We start from the raw sequence: 10,586 nt of genomic DNA, 5'->3' as shown, positions 1-10,586 counted from the left end.
AATGAAAGAACAAGCAGTATGATAAATGATATGGACTCAAAAATTCTCCCTATTTCATTAATATTTATCATAAATCAAAAAAAAGAGTCTTCTAGATCGATCTGATGAATCGAAAGCGACCGAACTACTCGGGTGTGAAAAGATATGCAAAATAAAAACTAAAGGGAAAACGGTCCATAAATGACATGTTTTGAATTTGCATTTCAGTCACGATTTATTGTTCTGTTTCGGTAGCTTTCATGGTTAGGATGGAATTCTTCGTCTCGTGAGCAGCCTTTCCTGAAACTGTCACAAGTCAATAAACGGTTATAAAGAGTCGCAAGAAACCATGCCTGCAATAATTCCTATGTGGGTTTTAGCAGTCGTTCTTGTGGTTATTACAGGAGCATCGATAGACATTTTAGGAACAAAGATGCCCGAGAAAACAAGATGTCTTCGCATTTGCGGTCTGGACAAAAAAGTATCTCTCACAAAGCGACTTCAGGTATGAATGTGATCGAAAGTTCTTAATCACGACAGCCAACTCATCTGTAAGCTGAAAATAGAACTTCCAGCTCCAGCAGACAACAGCTATATAATTATCCATTTAATTGGCAAATAAAGATCATGCTGAAAGATGACTGGGCAAGAGGTTGTGGCAAACGTCATTTAAATTTACAGGGAACATGGAATATGTTCGCGGGTAATTGAGTGGTGTGTCTATAGAGAGAAAAATAATTAAAGACAGGGATAGGGCCTTCGCGTGGACCATAATCGGTCAGCTTTTCGTTCACATCAGCTCAGCATGTTGTACATAAGCCCTAATAGTTTTGCACAGTTTTATCTCAATTAAAATAGTCGGACGTTGTGTTCAAAGAAAAAGAACTACCTCGCACTCCATGTAATTAACTTTGAGGTAATATGGACGGTTTATAAAATGTGGAAATAATAGAATGATGGCGAGCAATTAAATAAGATTGAGATCACTTGCGTGCATGAGATCATAATCAAATAGGTCAACCGTGAAGTCAGATTTATTGGGAGAATTTGGGGAATTTTTTTTTTACCACTTGGTGCCTAGACACCATTGCAGCAGCATGCTGTACTGTTGCTTCTTTGGCCAAGTCTCTGTTCTAACTTTATATATTCTATATTTACTTAAATTTTGTTTTGCTTCACATATAAGGAGAGAATACTTTTTCTTTGAAATATTATTGTGAATACATTCTTAGCAATCTGGCGAGGTAAACTGAAAATCGAATAAAAGTGAGTACTCAGAGACAAGGCATCTAGATAAGAGAATTTCCTAGCCTCTCGCTCTGATTTACAATTTCGCTCGTGTGTGGGATGAAGTTTCACCTCAGAGATAAAATCGCGTTTCTTCGTGCTCTTCGTAGCTTTTTTTTTTAATCGAGGACCAACTGGGAGCAAGGTATTTGATTTTGTATTCTTTTAAACAAGGGGCAAATTTTTCAGAGCTTAATGAGCTTAAAACTTTGTGAAAATAGTAGGAGGGCTAGCTGGTTGGTGTAAATTGCAATGGAAAACATAATTAAAATTATTGATATAAAACATATTTTTCCTCTTTTGTTTGTATATATTTTGACTAAACATCTTATTACGAATTAATTAAGAGTTACCAAATTGATACACGATAGCATTACAGGATGTCTACCGGAATATATTCTATTTTTTCCTCCCTCCTCAGTTTATTTTTGTCGTAAGATTTAATTGATGTCATAAAACGGGTCAGTTCTGTTTCATTGCACTGACACGAGTTTTGAAGTAAAAGTCAAATAGGCAAACGTAGGGCTTGCAAAGCTTTCTTGTGATCAATCTTTTCTTACAATACGTAGATCAATATCTTAGCTATCAACTTGGAAAACTTCCAATGTGTTAAACTGCTAAGACTGGAAATTTGTTCAGGGTCTCTGGAGTTTTCTATCCGCTGTCGAATTATCAGCATTCGAAAGAAAAACAAAAACACGTTTGAACGGCGTAAGACAATCAAAACAATCGTCAAGACCCATACATTGCATTCTCCGTGGCATCAGGTTTGGACCGGAGGCTGAGAGCTTCCGGTGCAAATCATCCTGGACAATGATTGACTTTGGCAAGCACTTTGACGACGACTTTACGTTTTTTTGCCAGACTGTTAGGTATCGATACCACAGTTGGTGTTTATAAAGCATTTGAATGAACTTATGCTCTATTGTTTCATCGTCTCTTGTAAAGAATTAATTTTTGCCTTAGGGTGATTCTAAGATTGTGATCCACTATTGTGGCCAGTACCGACAAGGGACGGGGAATGCAAACAGAGAGAGCTGCGTGACATGATAAACAGGCGTGAATCAACAACATGCAAATATTGCAAATGTTTCTTTCATCGCCTACCATGCGGCTTATGAGTGAAAAGCAGTTATTTTGACAATTAAAGTCATGAAGGATGATAGATCATTACATAAAGATGTCATATGACGTTTAGATTCTTTGAAAAAGCACCTGTGTGATTAATAGCGGTGTTTCGTTGATCAAACGATCAATCTAGAAGAAATGTTGGAAATTTTTGTTTACCACAACTAAAGTGAAAATTTTTTTTTAGTGCCCTTTGGACATAAATCACTACAGAGATGACTTAAAATTCCACGACTAACAGTAAAAAACAATTGAAAATCAATTAATGGCTTACTTCTTTCTTTCAAACATTTTAATCGTTTCATTTATCAGACTAAGTGACTAACTAATACAGTTTTGTAACCAGTAAATTATTCACTCAAGGACTTAAAAGCGATGCATAAATATGAAGAAGACTACTTGAGTTAAGCGACGTGTTTCAAAAGAACTGTAAAATTCTCATTGAGGAACCAGTCTTTTTTTACTGTTGATTAAAATGAGTTCCACCTTTGAGATATGTAGTATGTAGAGTGTCGGAAACACAGCATACATTTTTCTCTAGACGTAGGTGATAAAGGGAAGGTTCACATGGGCTGTACAGCGGTTTCCTGACAGGACTTTAAAGGGTACTTATAAGAAAAACTAAGTATAATAATCTGTGCATCTACAAAAATCAATTTTCTATTTTGACGGAAGTGGAAGTTTCCCTGAAAATAGGAAGTGATGTAATTAAGAGAATGTTTAGACCCGGGACAAAAAAAAAACTCCGCTTTATGTCTGTAATTTTGATTCTCAAACAACCTAAATTGGAAAGAGAATTAATAGAATTACCTAATACCACGACTTATCTTATCTAATAATATCTAATCTTATCTAATAATCTTATCTAATAATACCACGACTTATCTTATCTAATAACCACGACTTATCTAATAATAAGGTTTGCCAAGGTCTTGAATCGATCTTGTTCTAACTGTCTTTCTTTTTCATATACAGATTCTAAATTCCGTCCAATGCTATTGGTGTCTTAGAAGGAGATCAGGTACTTTGTGGAAACGGCCTAAGACTTAAAATAAGCTCCTGAATTAAAGTTTTTTAGTCTTGCATGTACATAAGCTGCAACCACTACTAAAAAAAATAACACAAGAAAATGAAAATTGAAGGAACTGTGATTTCCATCCACAAAAATACCTATTTTTGTGTCCATGGGTTCAGAAATATACAGAAGCAATGATTCAAAATCGCTCTTGGTTCTAATAATAAGTTTTCAATCATTTAAAGAAGTGTACAAAAATTATATAAAATTAATATACGGTTGTGATCGTAGGCTGGTGAATAGAGAGACGTAATTATTTTAACTTTAGTCGGTAGGAAAATAACGAACAGTATACGGCAAGACCATATGCACTTATTACTTTAGAAAATGAGAAAATTGTGGAGGATTTTTTTTTTCCAAAGCTTGCTTCGGAAATTTTTGAAAACTGTTTAAAGTGAGAATATTAAAAAGTGTTTTCATTTTCATCTTTCCTTATGACGATACAAACTTTTCGCCTTTAATTCCCCCTAAACTAAAACGTTTTACTGACTCTTGATGTTTGAACGGAACAAAACGTAAAACTCTTTTGAAAATTACAAATCATAATACAACATTTGACATGTTTGATATGGATGATATAATCGCTTGGTGAAAAAAATGAAAAGTTTTTTCTATCTTTTTTGACGGCGTATGAGATCATATTCACATTTATTTTGCGCTATATAAGTAGTAAAGTTAATATTATAATATTTTTATTGACAGCCAAGCACATCTTTGTGAAAAAGACAGTTCAGCGCCGAAAAAGATCAACTTTTTCGAATAGTAAGTTCTGGGATAATTTAAACTTTTCACCTTTAAATTGAATATATCTGATTGAGCAGAGCAGTGACACGATCGTAACCCTTTTGCATTAGATTGCCCTGGCCGAGTGAATGACGCAACAGTGCCCAAAGAGCAGTTTGTCTCCTTGCCAAATATAACTGTATCCTTTGGACGATACGAAAACACGGAGAACTGGTTTGCAGATGTATCATGGAATCCGCTTAACGGTACTTAAGTTCTTCTATGTTTGGCTTTTAATTACAACCAGAATCGTAGGTACAATAAAATCCACTGATTAATCCTCGTATTTCTTTACCGAGCACTTCAGCGCAAGCCACTGAACAAAATGAGTTTACAATGCTCTGGTGTGACTCAAATGCTCGAAACAAACTACACTTAACGTATTGTCCCGAGGGACTCCAAAACTTACTAGTTTCCCGAAGGACCATACATTAAGAGCTTTGATATATATTTAGACTTTCCCTTAACATTCGTATGGCAAAAACATGCTTTTGTATGTATTCGGCGCGCGGGCAACAACTGCGCAATTTTATCCCGGTCGGGATACATTTGAATTTGCTTAGAGGTACGTGACCAAGAATCAACCAACCACAGTGCTCGTTTTTTCAGTGAGTGAAAGTCTAGGTATATAACAAACCTAATTATTATGAGAGGTGCAGACTGCTCCAAAATCCTTTAGGGTTTTAGCATGTTTTCCCTTTTTTCAGTCTGTGCAGCGACCGAGAAAATGTTTCAAAAGCATGGGGATGTGAAGTTCATGTAAAGGTGAACGGATGAAGCTCTTTCAGATGTATTGCGTCTCCGCAAATTTGTGCTTATCTTTTATTCTACGACAGTCTGAATACTTGTTTGCCTTTCTTCGCCCTAGATCCTTATAAATACTTGAAGGAACACCTAATTCGCTTATCAGTTGATTCTCAGCCAGACATACTTTGCACTGTACTTCCAAAGGTGAGATCACTAAGATCTTTTGTTAGTTCTCCCACAGCTGACTTTAAAACTGAGCTTTCAGCCTTGTTCTACAACAGTCCGTTAAGGCATACGTAAAATGATGGTGATAGACAATCAGTCATAAATCTTTTACCATCCAAAATAGGACAAAATTTCACTCACCTTTGCAAACATTTGATTATGTGCAGCACCAGTGCAGAATGACTGAAAAGCGTTGCAAGTCAAAGCGAACATAACCTTTAAAATGAACAATTTTCCGCAAACATTTTTTTTTTCAGAATCAAACTTCCCTAAGGATAAACATCTCGCAGTATGGCTATAAATACCCGAATCCTATAGAAATAGCGGTGAGTTTTTCTTTGCTCTTAGTCCTGTATTGTTGATGGGACACTCAAAGCTGTAAGGCCAGCGAGGATTTCATTTTTAGCGATTAATTTCATCTCATGCTTTTAGAGGGTCACCCATCACAGCAACGATTGAGAACTTTGTTTGACATTTATTTCTGCAATCAATGATTTCATTTTCTCTTTTTTGAAGATCCTCAGCATCCCACATAATTATAAAGGTGCCATCGGAATGGATAGTTTTGGTGAGTTCAAATTAGCTACAAGAATGATTTAATTAGTCAACAATTATTCACCAAAGTGGAGGTGAATAGCATTTACTAATATTCATCAGCGCGGACAAAAAAGCGTGGAAATTTTTTTTCTATCCTCCTTTTTGATGCTCTGTGTCATTGTGAATCATGAAGTCCCTTACTGCCCCATCAAGGTTTGAGGAACTTGTAATAATGTTTGGTTTAGATTAATTGAACTTATTTTTTTTTAACAAAAAGAACTTATGAGTGGGTGTAGGAGGTTAGTTTCTAAAGAAACTGTGCTGCTATGTCGGGCATAACAAGTTAATTTGCTCGAAACGTCAACTTTAGCTCTAAGAAGCTCTCTACGGTGGCCAAATTAGACTTTCAACTCTGATACTATCAATTTATATCATGGGTGGATGAATTTTTCTCATGTCCAGTATTTTTGTTTTATATCAATAATTTCTTCAACAGTACCATCATCAAAATCACCACCAACAATATCTATGAAGACAGAAAAAGCAACGAGAACAACGGCACCAACGACAACAACGGCAACAACGACAACAACGGCAACAACGACAAGAACTACGATAATAAGTGATAAAACAACGAGCGGTAAGATTTGTGTTAGTAAGGGACAAAGATGAATCTATGTTTCCTTGAAAGGAATTATCTTTTTAAAAAAAATTGTTTCCGATTTTCTCACTAGTGTTTTTGTATCCCTCACTTTGCTTCAGACATCAGCTTTAGAAATTCTCTACAATAATCAGTTGATATCATGGATGGATGAATTTTTTTCATGTCCAGTATTTGAATCGGCGATTCATTCTCTTCTTCAACAGTACCATCATCAAAATCCCCACCATCAACATCTACAATGACACGAGAAAAAGCAACGAGAACAACGGCAATGGCGACAAGAACTGCTGTAGCAAGCAATAAAATCACGGATATGAGAGTGGATACCAATATGACGACTCAAGGTTTATTCATAAACAGGCTTCTTTCATTTACAGCTTTTTGTATTCGGATATAAATGATCAATTACATATATTTTTCCCAATCACTCCTCCATTCGCGATTCATGCATCTTTACCCTTCTCGCTTGAAGATTGAAGCGGTGTAATGAATCTTCGGATTAATGTCAACATGTGCGCAACTGCGTACTTACCCCTCCCTCCCCCAACCCAACAACATTCAACTGATGACAACTTAGGGTTAAAGTTCGGTCAGAGGAGGGGTAGCCAGACACAAGTGCTCAGATTAATTCTTACATCTAGAAAGAATGAAGTACTAACTTTGATTACAACTACTTATATTTTGATTTCATTCTGTTCATCCAGATTCCAACAAAGCTTTCAAGTATGTCTTTATTTCCACTGGCATCACTGTTGGTGCCCTGATAGGAATACTGGTTATTGCTTTCCGCAGAAAGTTGTTGGTGCGGCCCCGGGAACGCGTTCCTGCCTCAGCAGGTTTGTCTTTGTCTTTCAAACATTCGCCTAGGAATGGTCTCGTTTGATTTAAAATGCTTATATTTTAGTTGGCTTCTAAGAATTTGTAGATCACGTATTCGTGATGTTAAACTGTACACCGTCTATTGAAATGCTATACTTTTATTTACTACAAAGAATCTGAACCTGGGGGTGTATAGGTTCGTTTAATCTTATATTTTTTATCGAAGCATGTCGGAGAGTTAAACACAAGCTGCAAAAATATAGCAGCTAAAATACAAAACATTTCGGGTCACAGTCTCATTCAGTGAATTCTTTGGTATAGACATCGTCAGTAAAGTCTCGTGGTGTTCGATGTATTTCTCTTGGGCTGTTCAATTAAAACCCTTCTTTTCTTGGGATAGCAAAAAAGTCGGCCCCTCAAAACGGGATTTTGGCTAATCTTTCACCTCTTTCGTTAAACACACTTTTGTTACTGCTGGAATGTGAGCCAGTCCAATCACGCTGTGGTAGACAGTGCTTTAAAGCCGTATTTACCGTAAATTCTTTATTAAGTCTCCCCTCTCTAAGAAGCCACTCCCCACTTATAAACCCCCCTCTTTAAAGGAAGAAATTTATTAAGCCCCCCCCTCTATTAAGCCCCCCTATTTTAAGCTCTCCCCCCTCTATTAAGTCACCCCCTTAAAGTACCTGAAATAAATAAGCCCCCGGGGAGCTTATAAGGGGACTTACGGTAACGCATTATGGGTCTGACTTCTTTTCTCATATTTTCAGAGTCTGAGAATACGTTGTCGAGTAGTTCACGAACCGAAGGAAATGAGTTGGTTAGTCCAGGATCTGAGAGCTACGTATTCATAATGTTTAACGACAGGGACTGTGAATGGATGAAAAACAAGCTACTAGACCTTCTTGAAAACCAACATCAGTTTAAATGCCGAGTTCATTACAGAGACTTTGAACCTGGGGGTGTTTTTTATGATACTATGTCAAATAGCGTCTACACAAGCTACAAAAACATAGCTGTTTATTCAAATAACTTTTTGAACAGTACTCACTGCTGGTATGAGCTGGAACAAGCAGAGCAACGACTTTTAGACCAAAATGACAACAGTCTGGTTATCATAAGAATTGATGGCGCAGATTTACGAAAGCTTCCTAGAACTTTACGAAATAGGAGCGTAATCGACTATGATAGTAATCATGAACAACCTTATTGGGAAAAAAGGCTCCTTCAGTTTCTAAAGGTGCCCGTTGCAGAAAGATCGGCAAGAAAAATAGTAACAGTATTAGCAGACACACCGGCTGCATCAGGGGGTAAAAATGACCAAGTAATAACTCACTACAACAGGCTTGACAGTACAAAAAGTGACGACACCGTGATATCCTATGTGTAACAATATATTATTAGCAGAGATTGGCGTATAAAGAATTTGCGAGTAATTACCGATGGTTCAAGTTTCCAAGGGTTGATTCCAGAAAGTGAAGGACTGAAAGAAGAAGGTATAAGCAATAACAGAACAGAAATGTTCAGAGTACAGTAGCCGCACTAAGAGCAAATATAGCTATTCCATTTCAACAAGGACAGTAATAACGACGTATGCGAATGAAATAAGATGATTTCATATAAATTAAAGATAGCGATTTTACAGGCGGTAAATTTAAAACAACAACAACAACAACAACAACGAAAATATCAACAAAACTTCAAGGGAGTAATTTAGACGCGCTTAACACAGTTTTACCCTAAAATATCGAATATATCAGGTTTTTTTTTTCAGAGGAAACCATTTCAACATTTCTTTTCTATGTCAACTTTGACATGAAAGTTTCATAGTTCATTATATATATCTTATTGACCAAGCGCGAGGGCCGTACTGGGAGAATATCGGCCCGAGGTCTTGACAGTACGGACTGAGCGCAGCGAGGTCCGTACAAAAAAGACCGAGGGCCGATATTCTTCCAGTAAGGTCCCGAGCAAGCTTGGTTAATAAAAGATTTATTATACGACTGAAGTTCAAAGGGACACAAGTGCATGTGGTATCATTCGGGACCATTCTGGACAGTGCCCGGTCCAATACTTAGAGAATATTAGACCGGCAATTGAGCATTTTGATTGGTTGATTTTAGTTATTGGCCCTCTGACTGCCCGAGTCGTGTAATAAATATGCTTTAACACGTATGTGTGCATTCAACCAATCATCAGACATATTAGTTTATGTAGCGGCGTGTTTTAGTAGTTGTGATTGTGTTTTAGGGATTTAGCCTACATTCTCTGACATAGGGATCCAACACAAACATATGCGGTAGAATATCGGGAGGTTTTATTGTTTAGTTTAGTGATTAATGATGACAAAGGGGAGCCGGAGTCACAGACGCTTGAAAGAACATACATAGATCAAAATTAATGAAAAAAGATGAATAACTAAAGAAACAAATCAATGTATAAATTATAAAAATTGACGAAATCTGTACATTACTATTCATATCACATTGCCTTAATAAACTATTAAATTAGAAACTATTTTTTTATGTGGCTTCTTTTGTCATCGAGAACTCGATAACATTCTCTCGTATCATGCTCTCCGCCTTTTCCGCCAGTTGGCTTTCGTATTCTTTTCAGTTGAACTAGAATCTTAAAACGAGTCAAGCAAAAAAGATAGAGATGTATTTTTTCTTTGCTCATGTTTCTTTCCACGCCCCTACGAGCTTGACAGGGAAGAGCACATGTAGCGTTGTAGTTGTGTGTTCCGTTGTAGTTATGTCATCACAACTAATAACCAATAGAATGCGGTTTTACTTCTTCCAATCAAAAGGCGTTGTGAACGTGTCTTCTGCTTGTCACTTCCCAACTAGGGGAGGGATGCAAAGCAAAATTGTAAGAAAATCGTTAAGATTTCCGCGCTCGAAGGTGAAGAATTTCACGGGATATCCGTGTTTCATGGGCTATCTTTGATGTCCTTTGGGACACTTCGGATTGGGGGAAAGATTAAGATTCTGGTTGTGTTTTTAAGTGCGAATTATTGGCGAAATTTTCTTTGATACGTTGGATAGATTAGGAAGACGAGGATTTGACGTTGCCCCGTGGAGTACGTAGGTGATCGAAGTCAAGTTGTGCTTATCTGTCGGAACTAGTACGGTAAGGTAAGGTTTCGGTTGCACCTCATTCTAGTATTTTTGTTAAATTTAAATATTACAACCATTCTTCAAAGATCGCGTTAAGTGTCGGCTTAAAATTAATACTGTAGATTTCGTGTGGCTGCATGATAAAGCGTCCGAGTAACTACTAACTGGATTCGTTGAATCCTTCTGTGTCGAGGGCTGATTTTTTTTTTATTTTGCTTGGGAC

General features: G+C 36.9%; 1 protein-coding gene across 1 annotated transcript; it reads left to right on the top strand.

Moving 5' to 3' along the window:
- Positions 1 to 165: 165 nt before the first annotated feature.
- On the top strand, positions 166 to 9,761 carry LOC111320545 (uncharacterized). Its single transcript, XM_022923198.2, has 11 exons — positions 166 to 484; positions 3,370 to 3,415; positions 4,172 to 4,231; positions 4,324 to 4,458; positions 5,121 to 5,203; positions 5,482 to 5,550; positions 5,741 to 5,792; positions 6,258 to 6,401; positions 6,629 to 6,769; positions 7,130 to 7,261; positions 8,015 to 9,761. Exons 1-11 carry the CDS (start codon positions 329 to 331, stop codon positions 8,632 to 8,634), a joined length of 1,638 nt encoding a protein of 545 aa, XP_022778933.2. The 5' UTR covers positions 166 to 328; the 3' UTR covers positions 8,635 to 9,761.
- Positions 9,762 to 10,586: the final 825 nt, after the last annotated feature.

This window comes from Stylophora pistillata, chromosome 10, assembly GCF_964205215.1.
Source record: "Stylophora pistillata chromosome 10, jaStyPist1.2, whole genome shotgun sequence".
NCBI lineage: Eukaryota > Metazoa > Cnidaria > Anthozoa > Scleractinia > Pocilloporidae > Stylophora > Stylophora pistillata.
This window is presented reverse-complemented; position numbering and strand designations above follow the sequence as displayed.

Bases quoted from the DNA above. Each gene is read 5' to 3' on its own strand.
- LOC111320545 (XM_022923198.2), top strand. From the start codon at position 329: ATGCCTGCAATAATTCCTATGTGGGTTTTAGCAGTCGTTCTTGTGGTT. The intron at 4,232-4,323 runs GTAAGTTCTGGG...CTTTTGCATTAG, and splicing joins AAGATCAACTTTTTCGAATA to ATTGCCCTGGCCGAGTGAAT. The intron at 5,793-6,257 runs GTGAGTTCAAAT...TTTCTTCAACAG, and splicing joins CATCGGAATGGATAGTTTTG to TACCATCATCAAAATCACCA.